Source organism: Trichoplusia ni, chromosome 16, assembly GCF_003590095.1.
Source record: "Trichoplusia ni isolate ovarian cell line Hi5 chromosome 16, tn1, whole genome shotgun sequence".
In the NCBI taxonomy this organism is placed as follows: Eukaryota; Metazoa; Arthropoda; class Insecta; order Lepidoptera; family Noctuidae; genus Trichoplusia; species Trichoplusia ni.
The window spans coordinates 7,452,085-7,468,913 of NC_039493.1; the positions used below are offsets into that span (position 1 = coordinate 7,452,085).

The 16,829-nt window shown below is 34.0% G+C and overlaps 2 protein-coding genes across 9 annotated transcripts in view; one reads left to right on the top strand and one right to left on the bottom strand.

Moving 5' to 3' along the window:
• Window positions 1–757: 757 nt before the first annotated feature.
• Window positions 758–4,612, bottom strand: LOC113501817 (proteasome inhibitor PI31 subunit). Its single transcript, XM_026883092.1, has 6 exons — window positions 4,296–4,612; window positions 3,881–4,030; window positions 3,188–3,371; window positions 1,859–1,949; window positions 1,399–1,545; window positions 758–963 (listed from the first exon to the last, which is right to left on the bottom strand). Exons 1-6 carry the CDS (start codon window positions 4,434–4,436, stop codon window positions 831–833), a joined length of 846 nt encoding a protein of 281 aa, XP_026738893.1. The 5' UTR covers window positions 4,437–4,612; the 3' UTR covers window positions 758–830.
• Window positions 4,613–5,005: 393 nt separating this feature from the next.
• The window catches only part of LOC113501815 (kinesin-like protein KIF13A), a 122,325-nt gene continuing 110,501 nt past the window's right edge, over window positions 5,006–16,829 (top strand). For 3 of the 8 annotated variants that reach the window (XM_026883088.1, XM_026883085.1, XM_026883091.1), the window contains exons 1-2: window positions 5,007–5,256; window positions 10,156–10,243. In XM_026883088.1, the coding sequence (XP_026738889.1) occupies window positions 5,202–5,256; window positions 10,156–10,243 (143 nt within the window). In that variant the 5' untranslated portion in view covers window positions 5,007–5,201. Of the gene's footprint in view, window positions 5,257–10,155; window positions 10,244–16,829 lie in introns of all 8 variants that reach the window. The other 5 variants (XM_026883083.1, XM_026883087.1, XM_026883090.1 and 2 more) reach the window with 3 other exon arrangements.

Genomic DNA, 16,829 nt, shown 5'->3' on the forward strand with positions numbered 1-16,829 from the left:
ACACACTTTCTGCAGAAACTACTATTCAGAAATAAATTGTAAATTTACCATACAACAAAAACTACTATGTGGAAGGTGTGGCAATGGTATTGATTTTGCGGGAAATTAGAAAGCAAAAGCAATAATGGGTAAAGGATGCAGATTTGATATTTTGTCGAACTTCCTTCCTATTCATACATTTATGCACGCCACAAATACCTACAACACTTTCTGTAACTTCCGATTCAAAATCTACAATCTTAAGGCAATATTATTATCGTCAATTTGTTAAAGCATGAAGCACGATGTTAAATTTTCCTTAAACATGAATAGTCAAAGATGAAGGAAAACGAATACTTAGCGGCAACCTAATCGGTTGATAGTTAGGTAGGTATACAAGTCCATAGCCATCGGTGTTTCCTTATAGCAGCACCGCACTGCTACCTTGCGCTACTAATCTGAGCGATGACATTGGAAATGTTTAGATTAAGTCGATCAATACTTATAATGGGCAGGCTAGGTTAATGTAATCTTCACGGTACTTACAGTACCTAAAGATTAATTTCTTGACTATTGTTAGAACGTTAAGGTTAAATGATAACATGGCGTATACTTTACAGTGTAGGTACTATTTTTACGAATATGTGCTTTTTAAGGACAGCTACTTCTTTTATTCGATATGATATTTTAACATATTACTGAAGTAACTTTCATGCACCTGAACTCTTTTCATTTAGTACATTGCAGTTTGATGTAAGCTCGTAAAAAATAAATCAGGTTATATTTCCAAATTAACTTTATTCATATTGATGTGAACAAATGTAGGATATTAATTAGGGTAGGACTCCATGTTACAAGAACATGTTGTCGTTGAAGCCCGGGGGCGGCAGGTGGTCGGCATCGGGCGGCGCGGGCCGGCGCCCCGGCATGGGCCCGCCGGGAGGACCGAACGGGTCGAACCGGGCTCCTGGGGGAACTGCACCCCTATAACAATTATAAAAGGTTTGTTACTACGGAGGTAGTATCATGAACTCAATTAATACGACATACGTTTGGCTGGTTTATTTTGCAATCAGTTTGATATTCTTCTTATTTCAATAAACGTCTCTTTCACCTTATTTTTAAATTATCTTAAACTACATAGGTCGATTTTTAAAGTTCTTATCATAAATAACAATCGTCTTTTCATAGTATTAGCAAATCCGCTCACAGTACCGTCCACAACGAAGCCTTTTTCCTCCACAGAAGAAGAGTTTCACAAGAATAAGTAAATTTAAGTCACATAAGTCACATGCACAAAGAAACCAAGCTCCTGTCCTGCTCGTCATATGAGAGGATCAAAGAAACAACACACCGCCCACAGTGCGTTTTTAATTGTTGACCTATAATATAGATCTAATAAAGGCAGCATTTTTATACCTCGGTAGTCCTCCTGGTATTCCGAGGCCAGGGTTCTCGAGATCCCTGCGCGGTTCGAACGGATTGAACAGCATGCCGCCGCCGCCGGGCGCGAACGGGTCCAGGTCGGAGCTGCCGATGTTTGGCAGGCGCGGTGGTGGCATTCCCCTAGGAAACATAAGAGATAATAGTAGTCTAAGCGGTTACTGGTGTTCGCTAAAGCTAAAACCTATTTGTTAGACGATTCGCTATTCATGCACTCTATATGGAACAGACCCAGATCGTCCCACTAGCGTCATATTAGTGCTACATACCTAGTCTTTGATACAGTACACAACTTTTACACTAAAAGCACAATTTTTACCCTTGGAAAAGACTTTGACTGTTTTGCCTTCTCTTAAGTACTGCTTGAGTTGACAGTGGAAAATTAAGTATATAAAAAAAGAAGCCAATTTCACATAAGGCCTTTACTTAAAGGTACCATAGGTCTGGGGTGTCAGGGTTAACTCCTGGCATCGGTCGCGGTGGCACCCTCAGCGGGTCTTCTGGCGGCCTCCTTGTTGTTGATTCACCTGAAATTAGAGGTTTGTAACGTTAAACCAGAATTTATATGATAATAGAAATAAAATAATGCACAGGTATTTTTCTTGCTAGGATAGTCTAGTCAAATCTTTTGTATAGTGTACAAATAAGCTTCAAAATATATGAAGTAGATTTTTAATATATATAAGTAAAAATCTAATCAAAATCCTGTTCATTGTTATCAAAATGTCTAAGAAAAACATTAATATTTTATAAATTTCCGAGATACATGCACTTTGACCTATTGACCTTGCACAATATGACAATCATCCAACATGCCAGTAGAAAGCTATAAAAATACTTCAAAATTCCAAACCACTTTATTATATCAAACCTGCGAAACATTAAATTATAGATCGAATGACTATAGCTGCGCCGTTCCAAAACGTCATTGCATGGAGTTGGATACGACGATAAAAAAGTGATACCACACTGTACAATTTCATTGATTGTTACAATTCGTGCTTCAAAAACCGCGATTCAAACAAAACAAGAAAGAGCTTACCAATGCATGCAGTAATTAGCACCCCAACCCAAATAAAATTACTTAAACACAGCCTCATGTTAAGCTTTAACTTCAGAACTGATTTCTAAACAAAGAACATACATATTCAAACTCTAAAGAATATACATATTCCTTTTTTGCAATTCAACTCATTTTCCTTAGCTGACTCATTAAACTTGAAACATAAGGAAGTATTTTATTTATTTATAATACACAGTTATATCAGCGCTGCCAATGAAAGATTAATTTATTGTGAAGTTTAATTATAACAAGACACAAACAATATGGTTAAATCTATGGATATTTTTTTTTATTGATTTAGTAGGTGCGGAGATGACCACTTACAATTTCGCATTCTTATTTACTTAATCTTCTCATAACAAAAGTATAAAACGATAGTACAATTTCATTCATTCTTGTTATTTAGACCTAAGACCTTTAACCTTTGACCTAAGACCTTAGACTATGAATACAAACAGGTTGATGTTATTTTCCATTGATATATTAACCTATTGCTTAAATATGACTATGTTATGGATAACATTTTGTTTTCTGTGCTAGTAAAATACTTCAAGCAAAATGGCCGTTAAACTTGGTTACTTGATGAATTCTCCATTGGTTAATGCACTCAGTTGGGTCATTGTGCGATACTTCAATACCTTTACTACCTTACATACAAATAATAGTATTTATTTATTGTATAATAATATCTCATGTACTCACTTCTAGAAGTCTGGGTCTCAGTGGTAGTTGTAGGCCTCTCTGTGACCGTATCAATGAGGTCTCTCCTCACATTGTATATTAACTCCCTGTGGTTCGGCATCATCTTGTCAATAGGCCCACACAACTCCTTCACCGTGTCATCTATCTTCACAGCTATATTCGATACCACCAAGTCTTCTGATCTCTGGAAACATAGTTTTGTAAAGTTTAGTAATATTGTACCTAGGACATATTTGTTTGTTGGTATTGGCTGAATGAACTGTGTGCACAATGTAGTTAGTAATAAGTATGTTATTGTATTGATAACATTATTTTATAAATAAAGTTAATTTGGAAATATCATGTGCATAAACTTGACAGTGTCAACTTCTACTCCAGATAAGAAATTGAAACAAAGAGTTGTTAAATGTAATAAAAACTGCTTTCACCTATAAAAAATCTATATTCACAAGCATAGATTTTCAAAAGAGTTTTGCGTTACAAGTATTTTTAGATGCAAAACAATTTATTACAGCTAGGGACTGAACATACTTACAAAAGACATCACAAATTTTATTTTTGTTATAAGAGCAGTATTTCAAGATAATTATAGGTATTGTACTTTAATTGACAATAGTTGAAGTGTGTGATTATGCACAAAGCATTTCTTTTTCTATTAATACATGATGAATAATTATACAATGACTCTCTTACCATCAGATTGACAATGAGGTTGCCATCAGTGTTCAGTCCGTGCAGTATAAACAGTTTATTTTCAAGAAGATATCTCAAGGCATAATTGTCCTTGTCATTCCAGCCAGTTGGCAGCAGCTCACTCTTTTCTTCATCACCAGATAATGTCCTCTGAAATCATGTTTCATAATTCTTTATTTATAGCAACTGATACTATTTCCGTAATTTGCAGTTGACAGTTTTGAAACAACTATAGCTAAAACCATGAATAACATTAGGATATAATGACTATAATGAGCGAAGCACAAAATTAATTTACAACTATGAACTTAATATTACTAAATATATAATTTCTTGTGCAAAAAAGTACCCACGTTAACATTTTAGGAAAGTTTTAAACAACAAAATTATGGGAAATGTGTGTCAAACATCTTACCTCATCTCCTATGCCAATACTTCTAAAACCTCTCTTAGATAGATTCCAATGAATAAATGCAATAATAACATCAGATTTCCGTTTTATATCTTTTTCGACCGTTTTGAAAGTTAAGTCCCATCCAAATAGTGCGTCAGACATTGCGCTTTTGGACTACTCAATGTTCGCTTAATATGCGCACAAATGTACTAAGTACTTCTTAGTAATCTTTTTGTATTTGTGAAATTTCTTGTTTACAGTTTATGTGTTTATAAATTCTTGTGAAATTGAAAAAGACTCGTCATGTTTTCCTTCAACTGTCAAAATGACAAACCAAATGTCACGTTTGTAGCCGGCTGGGTGACAATTGACATTGAAAATTACGTTTCCCTACTCATGACTTGTATCAACTCAAAACTTATATTTAAAAGATCTTTGTTGTAGAATTATTAAGATCTTAAAATTAATCACGCATAACTACAACCTGTTTAAGTTACTAAAATTCCCATGAACACTGATAAAATTATGAATTTGAGTTATAAAGTGTTTATTTAGGAAAAAGTAATTTTGCTCGAAGAACCCGTATTGATCACCCCTAATCCTTGTCAGTATATTAAAATGTAAATAAACTTATTGATTACCAATTGAAAACGTTCTCGATTATTAATAAAAAAATTGTATCGCATCACTAGAACACGAAATCGATATAACGTTCGGTAATCGTCTTGCTTACCGTCATGTCACGTCAAGCACTAGCTTAAGTAAAAACAACATGGCGGACAGTGTCAATCCGGGAACGTCGTGATCGTAACGTGAAATAATGAATTTTGTTGTTTTAGAATATGGGTGAATATGTGCAATAATTTATTAAACATTTGTGTGCGAAGTGTTGTGTTTTAATTGTATTTGTGTAATTTGAGTGTGATAATGGCCACGGATAAGATTAAAGTAGCCGTTCGGGTTCGTCCTTTTAACAGGCGAGGTAAGCTGGTTTCATTTTGCTAATAAATAAAGAAATCGCTATCACTCAGGTGACTACGCTGCTTCAGTTTATCTGTGTACGTTGAGTATTAAATATACAAGATAAAATTATGCTTGTTCTACGTGTTTCTATTCAATACAATTGATTACTGTACTGTGATGAGATTTATGTTCGAATTCTGTAGTTTGTAATTTGCGTTTGATATTGCTGTCGTTTGTGTTTATTCTGCTGTATTTGTAATTAGTATTTTTTAGCTAATTGCTGTACGTTACCTTCGTCTTGCTTTAATAAGCTATTTATAATTAGTGACTTGTGTTAACTTTGTTTATTTACAACTACATAAAATAACCTTTGTCTTGCAGTAAGCAATTTCGTAACTCAATTTTATGTAACCAATATAAGTAGTGATGCTTATGTAGCAAATGTTAGATGTAAGAACATTGGTAAAGAAAGGTATAAGTGTTAAGTAAAAGTAGAATTGAATTTCTTTATGAAAATATATTTTTTATTTACATATTGGTTTTAGGTTTTGGCCTACCAAACCAAATAGATTTTTTAATTATTTAATGTACTGTATTTTACTGTTTCTTGTAGTAACTTGTTTTGATGTTTCACTATCACTGAAAGGCATTTTATATGAGTAGACCCGTGCCAAACTTTAAAATAAGTTATTTAAGAAATCCTCTCAGTATATTATTATGGTTTATTCATTTTCATACAGAAATATTTTTAGTTAAACAGGGATTAAAAAAAAAAAAAAATATTGGTTAAGATAACATTTTGTTCCTATATGGTATTAGATATTGTTTATAGAACTTCTACCTTCTACTAAACTGTTCACCAAGAAAGCATGATGGGCTCGACAGTAGCATAACTTAAAAATATATGTGGTGTATTAGTATTATCAAAATTACAATGCAACTAAAGATATTTTATCATTAATTTCTGATATGCCACAAATTACATCACTCATAATACCGCTCACATTCAAGAAAAATGAACTATCTACAAGTTACTCATATTTCAAAATAAGTATAGCCTTGCCGATGTATTAATGAATCATTCATTATTTTCGTTGTTGCTACAATATGTTAGGAACACCATGCTAATCAAACAGAAAGGATTCTTTGTTTAGGTAATCTTAGGGTTTCATAACCTTTGGATCTACCACTGTAGAGTATTAAGTAGGCGTAAAGACCTTATATTCTTTACCATTAGGAGCTTATTTTAAATTCTATAAATGAATGTTTTTATATGTATAAACCGACTTAAACAGATGGAGAATAGATGACTTAGTTCATTGAGTAATATATTGTATGTATGTACTAAATTTTCCTCAGTATTGTAAATATATAACTGTATGTTTATATGTGAGGACTTTGTTGCAAACTTTTATGATACAGTATTTTGTGACATCATCTAATAGACTACAAAATCAACTTTGTACCATTAATCTGTATTAAGTACAGTTGGCCTTGTACTAAATCATGCACACAATTATTTTAATTATGAACATTATGTTTTGCAGTTATGGCATTGCCATTATTGACCAGTAATTTGTCACAAACTATGCAGTGACTATGTACTCTTTACAATGTAACAAATGTCACTATAGAAGTAAACAAGTTTGTTTTACTCACCATTTTAAAATAATAACACAAAAGTAATGTTTGCTATTATTATTAATATCAGAGGAATTAAAATAAAAACTAATTAAAATACGTATTAAAAGCCGTCTTAAGATGTAAACGTAATTTCGATTTTCAAAAAGAATTGCTAAAAAGGTTTTATATGTTTGGCTCATGGACCGCATGGACGTCAACCTTCGTTAAACGGCTTTACCTGCTAATTTATTTATGGTAAAGTGCTACTAAAACGACTACTACGTCGTGCAGAGACATTTCTATCTTACATTATGTCCATGTTATTTTACAATAAAGTACATACCTCCATTTATGCACAATAAGTAACCAAGTAAAAGGCTGCATTTCGGCCAAAGATGTGCGGGGTTGCGTAGCGAGGGATGTGTTTGTAACCTATAGAATTGCTACATTTACGTCGCCGCGGGACAGTTCTGGTGAAACGGCTTACCGAAACTAGATTTTTGCGCATGTAAAACAAACAGAGTGTGCGACGGGGTTTGCCGCAACGCACCTTCGCATCGCACTCGTACAACGCATTTTCCTCGCTCCCTGCTTTTACGAAAAGCCCCACACATTTTTAACAGCATAGTTAGACATCCTATCATGGCACTTTACTCACACATCTCTAGTTTAAACGCAGCCTTAAAATAACGTAACAAAAACACATTGCCTCCGACCTTTTATGACCTTTTAAAACATTTAACATCACTTTTTTGTGAAGGTAAGGCATTTGTCACTATTTCGCTATCGGAAAACGGATTGGTACGAATGAAGCAAAATTTATTCGGCCCTATACTTCTGCTACGGATGTACAATGGAAATGGATGGACTGGATCAACATAACGACACTGTGAAAACAGCAGCTGGATGACCTACATATTTATCATGTGCCTTAGCGTAAATGCCATTGAATTTCTAATATTCCTTACTTCATTGACATTCATTGACATATACAACGTAAAGCTCGTATTATCGAACTTAATGGACGTGTATGTACGAAAGTTTCGAGAGCATTTATTTCGTTTCGTTCATTTGTATCAAGACTGCTAAATTCCAAAGTTGTTATTAATCCGATCGTGTCATAAATTAATTGATCGTTGCTATGCAAGGCAATGACTGAGGTATTAAATAAGGTTTCTTAATTAACATAATCATTGGTTTTCTGTAATAGGTTTATCAGAATATTACGGTATTATCGCTTTTAAGGCTGCTTTCAAATTATACCTTATTGATACAGATATGGCTTGAATATGCTATAAATTATGTTTCTATTGAAAGAACATACCCAGTAGCTATACGTTATGTACCTAATATTCCGCTATTTTCCACTCAGTTCACAATACTATCAAACGGAGATCAGCAAAGACCGAACAACTAACTGTATATGTATTCAATCCGTTTCGTTTAACCTTGACAAAGACGTTTGAATTACTTTATTAGTAAATGATTGAGTAAGACGCGAGATCATTTTAGTACAAGAATGCACGCTCACTTGCATTCGTCATGGTAAATAAACTCGTGGAAGTTCTCGTTGTGATTGCCGTTGCTCTACTTTCAGCGAAACGTCTTTACGTAATTTGTCAATTCGATTCTAGACCTAATTATTTATTGCAACAGCCGCTGCGCCCCGGAGAGCACAATTTTCTTCTTTTACTGTAAGATTTGCTATCCGCAGCAGGTCGATCGAGTATTAAACGTGAATCGTTTCTTATCGATACACAATTTTATTGCTGCTGGATAGCTCAAATTGATTTAAACAATACAATTGTAAAGTGAAACTAAACAATCATGTTTTGTACACTTCCGACCAGAATCAAGTGAATACATTTATTTGTGCAGGTGTTTGTATCATATGATACTATTTTTATTTAAAATTTTGGTTAGAACATGAAATATTATTAAGATTATGATCATCCTTGACATTTAAATGAGACACTAAATCGGTATAAGAATTAAATCCATTTAAGATAGCGAAATAATATTGAATGATTTAAACGCATTATCAAGGCAAAGTTAAAAATATTTCCACTAACTTTTAGTTACTAGTTGTAAGTTTGTGTTAAAAACGAGTCTCTGTTAACGTCTAGCCTAGGAAATACTAGATTACTTTACGTAAGCCTAGGGCTCATAAAATAGTCTAGCTAGCGTAACCGGATTTGAAAGAGCATCGCCACGGACGTACACCCCAGGCCGTGCTTTGACTCACCGCTGGTTCTAGTGTATTTATTTGCTAGTTGAATTTGTGAAATGGTATCAAAATATTCCCGAACGTAAAACCAATAATGTATATTCGTAATCCTTATCCAGTAGACACAGTCTGATTATGAAACACTGCCACAGGTTAAAAATACGAGGAAAAAGATGCTTGATAAATCATAAAAAGTGGTATCTTTTGTTTCTAAGAATCTTCCAAGTGTAAAGTTAATCACAGTGGAAATAAATGGTTCAGATAAAAAAAGCAAAAGAAATATGAAAGCCATTTTATTGGAAAACTGTTTGTTTTACGTTACAGTAAATAGGTTGATTCTTTTTTATATAACAATAATGCCTGCGTAGAAAATAAAAATCAATTGTTATCGAAAAAACAAGAAATGTTACGGACTTACATCCTCAGGTGTCACGTAACGTTACCAATAAGATAATCATTGATTGTCGTATCGACAGAATAGTAAACACTCATTACAGTTTCCAGAGAGTTAGCTGACATTAACCTAACGTGAAATAATTAAAGGCGATTAGGATTCCGGTCCCCACGCTTCCTTGTACATAACACTAGCTGGTTCGATTCCATTCAGTTATCTTGAGTACGATTTGTGACTTTTACTACTAATGACGGTTTACGATAATGAAGCTGTATTCTAGATTAGTTGTACCTTTGTGGTGTATCAACTTAATTAATAAAGGCTTGCGCAGGTAAAAATTTCATATTACAAGTCGGATAGTGGCTGTGGCTAGCTTATTGCTTTTCAAATACAAGTTACGAAAGGACTGCTGATATCGAACTCATTAATTGTACATTGAAAGTTTATGCCTGTTAAATGACTTACGTGATTATGATTTCTACAAATTTTAATCGATTAACTACGAAACGTTTCCGTTTATTAGGTCAAGAGGTTAAAGAACTCAATAGGTCATAATATACGTTATGACTCGTCACTTTCCAACGGGTAGTCATCAATATTTACGACACAACCTTTATATTTCTAGTTATTGTGATCGATAATAATTTGAATATTAACTTTGTTTCTTTTTTCAGAACTCGAACTGGGTACACAATGTGTGGTGGAAATGGAGAGTCAGCAGACCGTATTGCAGTACCCGCAATCGGCACACGACAAAGAAAGGTACATAGATAAATTACGAAATTAAATTTAAGCAGAATAATCACACCAGTCTAATAAAAGAACCAACAAGGTTCCTCTCTTTTATTGGTGTATTTAAACTTTCTTCATAAAGAAAAAGCAACAAAATCGCACAGAATAATGCTTTTGTTTGTAAGAAGGTGAAAAGAAACTCGGCTGTAATTGTTATTGTTCCTTTTTTAAGGCTTCGTATTAACGACCACAAAACTCCTAAAGGACGAAGTAAGATGGATTAGCCGTCTTAATACTCTAACTTTATTCGTATTTACGAACGGAAATGATATTGTTTAGAACGCACGGTTGATTACTTCCTTACAAATCTTTATGTAGGTAGCTTCCAGGAGCTCTAAGCATTGTTCGAAGAGTGTGACTTGATCGTTTAATTATATTGCTAGCTTCGTGTTGTTTTGAATATTTCCGTAGTGACCTTACCGATCATCCTTGCCCTACATGGAAGAACGCGAGTTTAGCGAATAGGAAGATTGTTGTGAGGTCGCACGCTCTACCTGTTATTTCAATGTTTTCTCTTTGTAAATTACAGATTTTATACAGAATGTTACTGATTTCGAATAAGGAAATAATTAAAGAGGAGGTTAAATCGCCAAGAATATTTTAATAAGCGGCACGTCTAAAAATAAACAGTGATGTACTTTAATGATGTTACGTATAAAAATCCAAAAAATTACGATCAAATCGTAATAGAATTGCGTTGCCAAATTTGTGGTTACATTAAGTACCTACCTGCATACCTGTGTTGGAGCGAGATGCTCTGATTCGCGCGTTACCACTGCCAGTTGTTACACAAGTGGCGCTTGCGCATAAAAAATAACTAATTTGAAAATTCACGGAAACATGCTATTAAAGTTATATTACTTGTTCTTAAACATTATTTTTGACGATAATTGGTAAAGTTTAAAAAACATAAGCAAGCGGAATGATGCAGTTACGTAAGTTTGATTGGCCTAGGACATAATACTTTATGTACCTACCCCGAAAGTAAACTGTTAAAGTAGCTGTTATAAGACACTTTAACTGTGGTCATTGTTACAAAAACAAATAAAAATATAATTAAATGCCTTTCTGCTATTTAAATTACAAGTTGAGCAGTTAAGGTAATTCATTATGAAAAATGATTCAGACAAAAATATTTCTTGAAACGACTGGGCCAAGTTTATCGCGGTTTTGTTGCCTCGAATGTTAATTTATTAGCGCCTATCTAACCTTGGGGATTCGGCTTTCTAGATTTTACTTTGAATTACGTCAGTGATCTTTAATTTTGATGTTTGTTTTCGTTTCGTATTTGACACCATGTTTCACCCGCACCATACACTGTGCGATGTCTGGTATTAAGAGACTACTTATATATGTATACGAGTTAAAATATTTATTTATATACTTTAACATCGCAGTGCCTACGCAAAGTCCAAGAATTCTAATAATATAACATTCATGTTTGATAAAACATAATATTTACACCACAATCAACAAACACAACGCAGATCAATAAATATATTTTTATTGATCGTGTTACTATAATAATACCAAACACGTTTCGATAACTCCAAATAAGATTTATACAAGACCTTGTTCAGTCTCCATATCATCATTAATTTAACCCCCATTTACCACTAAGTGCTGAATAAAGTCGACGGACTTCCGCCATTATTTTCCGTCCTTCACCGCCTTCTGAACACATGACTCGGCCCATGCTCCACGCGGTTTACCCATTGATAAATATGCTTTTGCAAAAATACTGTTCAAGTTTCAAAGCATTTGGCAGGTATTAGAACTAGGTCACATTGTTTCCAACACAATAGCCTAAGCTGACCAAGCATAAGATACCTATTGTTTGTCGAATCTGGGTCTTCATATTTTACAAACGCTCATACAAATCATACAATAATATGTATACGGAAGTTAATAGCAAAACTAGGCATTCAATCCTTTGTGGCCTGAATACAAAGATGCTATCAAACATTAGGGGTAGGAAATTGTAGTAGAGCTAACTAATTATTGTAATAATAAGTTATATCTTAATATTCGACGCAATAAATGGTTATCGGCCTCGTCATATATCCGGAAAGTTGGCGGAAATATACATTAGTACTCAATTGTGAGTTGATTCATGAATTTTGATTGCTAATGAATATATAAATCGTCGGTTAGTCTGTTGACTCATGGGTGTGGTGTGAAATTTCCTCGGCTAATGTTGTATCTACGTGTCTTGGAAAGCACTCGAGGTATTAGTGGCTTGTAACAAGTATTTATTGGTTTCGTAGAATCTCTTGTATGTATAGGTGTCATTTTGTCGTCAATCTGAGGGCACGGCAGTGCCCCTGCCAAGTCTCGAGCAAAACGGGCACGGCCGTACCATCTTTTCTCGAAGCGATTCGCGGCTGTTTCGCCCCCCCTGTATCTTCGACGTGGACAAAGCTAGGAGTTTAGCTTTTCGGGGAATAATAGTAGGCATTAGAACAAGCTTAAGTTCGAAATTACATGCCAATTGAATTAATGGTTTAGGAGTTACGGTCGATCAAAGTTACACCATTTTGTCACTCACTGACTCACTGACAGATCATCAAAAATCTAAGGTACTTCTAGCAGACTTAGAAACTTCAAATTTTGCACCAAGATAGGTCCTTAGCCACATATAAAGGAAAAATTATAAAAACATTAAAAAATTATATGCCATAGAAAACAATTTTATATTTGCGGTTTGGCAAGAACATTATGTATGGATTTTGACTGCATTGTTAACTTTGTTCGTTGTTTAAGTACCTATTCAATTGGATGAATACATACATAGAATAGAAAAGAATAATATAAATGTAATACACAGACTATCATTAATACAAATTAATACATAAAATTCATAATTCATTAAATTAATAAAGCTAAAACTCCATTGTATTGCGATAAATATTGTATGCGCGCTCGATAGATGGCGTTGTACGTGTCTGAATCGCGCTATGGTTTCGTTACAAAGCGCAGTCTAAGTAGTACTTCAGAATAATTCGATAATTTTCATTTGATAGCGCCACCTGTCTATGAAAAACCATTTCGAAACTAAAAAATATTGTAGTGATAATTGATATTCGGAGAACTTTACGTGTTATTTAGTTTAGTTTAGCTATAGTTTGTAAGTTAGTAGATATATATATGCATATATATATAAGTTTAAGCTTGTTTACATTAGAAGTAACGAAGTCTCAGAGAAGAAACAAAAGAGATAGAGATAGAGAATGGGTTCTAAGCAAAGCAGTAGCTGAAGTCCTAGAAATTATGACACCTAAAAAAAAAGAAAGAAATACACTTACAAAAAATAAATGAGATCCCACCAAAAACATTAAATGTAAAAAAATGCCAAGTCTCTCGATGCAGTCTTTCCATCGTAAAAAGTTTTGAGATCTCATAGAAGCCAAGTCCTATTCAAAATATTTTGTAGTTATAAATCAACATTTAGTAATTGTATCAATAGTTTTCTTTATATTATAATTATAGTGACTTGGCAATGAGCACAAATTAAAAGCTGCTTGATGCCTGGAATTATGTGCAAATGTTACTGACGAGACCAGTGATCAGATTATTTGTTATGTGTGAATCATGATGGTCACTACCGACTACATGCTCCAATACAATAATTAAGAATACCTTACGGGCCATCGCTTTATGAAAGTAAATGAATCGAGAGTACACTAAGACTGACTGCCGTTGCCGAAATTCGGTTGGGACGACACGGATAAACCAAAAGAAAATTAATTTTGTGATATTAATGTTTACGCATGCGGTGTGTGTAACTTTCAACTCCTACAAATATGCCGTTTTATTTGTTTCTTCTTGTGCTCATTGCCAAGTCACTATAATTATAATATAAAGAAAACTATTGATACAATTACTAAATGTTGATTTATAACTACAAAATATTTTGAATAGGACTTGGCTTCTATGAGATCTCAAAACTTTTTACGATGGAAAGACTGCATCGAGAGACTTGGCATTTTTTTACATTTAATGTTTTTGGTGGGATATATTATTACTTAATGTGTTGTCGGGGTATTTATTTTGTATCCACTTTAGACTGTTTCGAGTGAAAGATTGTGACACAATATTTTAGTACCTTGCATATTATTTACATTGAACACTAACACAAGTGTAGTGTATTTAAGTAGTCTTTGACGTAAATAAAAAAAAAACTTTAGGGTTTAGTCAACGTTAGGTTCTTGAAATTTAAATTCTCTTACAGTTACTGCAGAACGGTATTTCAACTCTGTAAGGCTAAATTTGCATTTCATTGCCACATGCCACACGATAGCTTAAAGTTAACTTATTGCACTTATTATATTAGTTTGTTCTGTAAAGCGGCTTTTGAAGGCATCCAAATGATTTATCTTTGAATGAACGATAAGTTTCCTAGAGCTATTTTAATTTACTGTGCTGTAATATGAAAGCGCACATCGATATGCGAAATGCTAACGCTATCGATAGGAAACAGATTCAAATAATGTATCAAAAAGGGTTCACATAAATTCAGAAGTAATATCGCATTGAAGCAAACATCAATTCATAAAATCGGTGTGAAAATATCCAGAATATATTTCCTACTACAAAGCTGGAAAACTCTTATATTATTGAAGGACCGTACACGCTGTTAGCATATTTGATGCACGTGAAACTACAATACAACAAGAATATTCAGCAGCGTCCATATGAAGTGTATCTCCCATTTCCCAGATGGTGTCCGTAACCGTTACAGTTCCACCGTTCCGCGCCACTCCGTAAAGCTGGGATACACCGTCAGTTTCCACAATGCATGTCCCATTTGAAACTCCGCAAGTCTCAGATAGTTTTGTGCTCAATTCTTTTGAAAGCCGTTTACGTCTCCCTCCTGTATTTTGCACGACTATTTTTGGCCTCAGCGTTTTCAATTCCATCTTGCATTCGGGGCGAGCCCGTTTTCCATGACATTGGAATTTAAATGAAATGTGCTTGTGTTTATATTATTGTTAACATTGTTTAATGCGTCATTTGTTGAGTATTAATCTTACTGTTGGATAATATGAATCATTTATTTTCACTTAATATTCTATCGCGTCCATCCTGCTATTCTTGTAATGTTCATACGATATTGTTGTATGTAGTTTCTTATATCAAGCATGTCATGACTCTGACTGGTCTTAAAATACCAATTCAAATTCGCTACAAATAAGTATTTTTAATTTGCTCCTTAAACTTTGTGCTCCGAAAGTGTCACTAGAGTGAAACAATTCAACCTCCAGGTGTTACAGAACAAACTTTTTGTATATCATGTCCATTATATGGTCTGTGCATTTTATCCACTAAATAAAACATGAAATGGGAGCTATAAAGCGCAGTCCACCTGCATTATGCAAATCGGTGTTGGTAAGTTTGCCGCAAAATTAGTTTCTTACGTCGAAAACTTTAAAAGTATTACTATTAAATGTGTTTTCGTGGGTTAAAGATGACGTAAAAGTTTATTTGTTGGTTTAGTTATGTACAACGATGTTAGCGTAATTTTATGTCGAAATTCGGTCTCGGCCTTCAATGTTAGTTGTCGACTGTGTTGTATCTTATACCACGAAATCATTATTCGCGTATTGTCTGGTTTCTGTTACTGTACGGCTGTTTTTTATTTGTTTCCCGTTTTATCAATATTTTATCTGTTTTTACCTCATTCATTACAGATTACTTATCAACATTTTTATTTCTGATGTGTCAATATCGCTTGAGGCAAAGAACCCCAGGTCATTGATCTATTTGCGAAGCTATTATACGTTTTTTTTATGCCAACTTCTTCAATCTTGTTACATAAAAACTTTATGAACTCCCGTCCGTAGTGTTGTAAAATATCGTTTGATTTGTTGTTAAAATGTTTGTTTTGAGCGTTATCAGGATATTTTCATGGCCGCGGGAGCTTGCGATAACCATTTTTGTTTCATTAAAATAGATAACGAATCTGGCCTGTCCTTCAATTTCTTATCAAGTATATAATCGACGTATAGATTCAAATGTACCTTGATTCTTAACATTTCATATGCAGTTAGATCCAAGGTGGATTACTTTATTAAATTATATTTAAGACAATAAGCCACTTAGGCGTTTTTAGGGCAAGGCAATGCTCCTAATATTATCGAGTTCGATACGGATATATGACTTGTTCCGCAAAATACCAATGATTCATCAATATTCTACCAAGTACTTATCGCTTCAATGCAACTGGATCATCTTTCCCTTTGTTAGATAATGTAATTATTTGTATATTTAGTTTTAGTCATATTCGATTTTGCTCTAGTCATGGCAATCATTTGTTCGGAATGCGTTGTGGTGTTTTAATCAGGGGAAGTCCACCAAAAGGTCATTGCTCTGAACTATCTTCCATGGTCATGTATTACAACATCATTACTGTTTAAAATGATTCAATTAGTAAATTATGATGGCGCTTTTTTCCCGGTGACTTCCCCATCTTTTTATGATAGACAATCATCGATTCCATAATGAATAGTTAAGTGTCGGTGCGTGTGGTACGATCCGACACGCGATTCGTCGTCGG

What these genes read in the sequence shown, in the direction of transcription:
- LOC113501817 (XM_026883092.1), bottom strand. Translation starts at nt 4,436, where the DNA reads ATGTCTGACGCACTATTTGGATGGGACTTAACTTTCAAAACGGTCGAA. An exon ending in TGAGACCCAGACTTCTAGAA is followed by an intron (nt 1,950 to 3,187) that starts GTGAGTACATGA and finishes CTCTAATTTCAG; the next exon opens with GTGAATCAACAACAAGGAGG. An exon ending in ATACCAGGAGGACTACCGAG is followed by an intron (nt 964 to 1,398) that starts GTATAAAAATGC and finishes TAATTGTTATAG; the next exon opens with GGGTGCAGTTCCCCCAGGAG.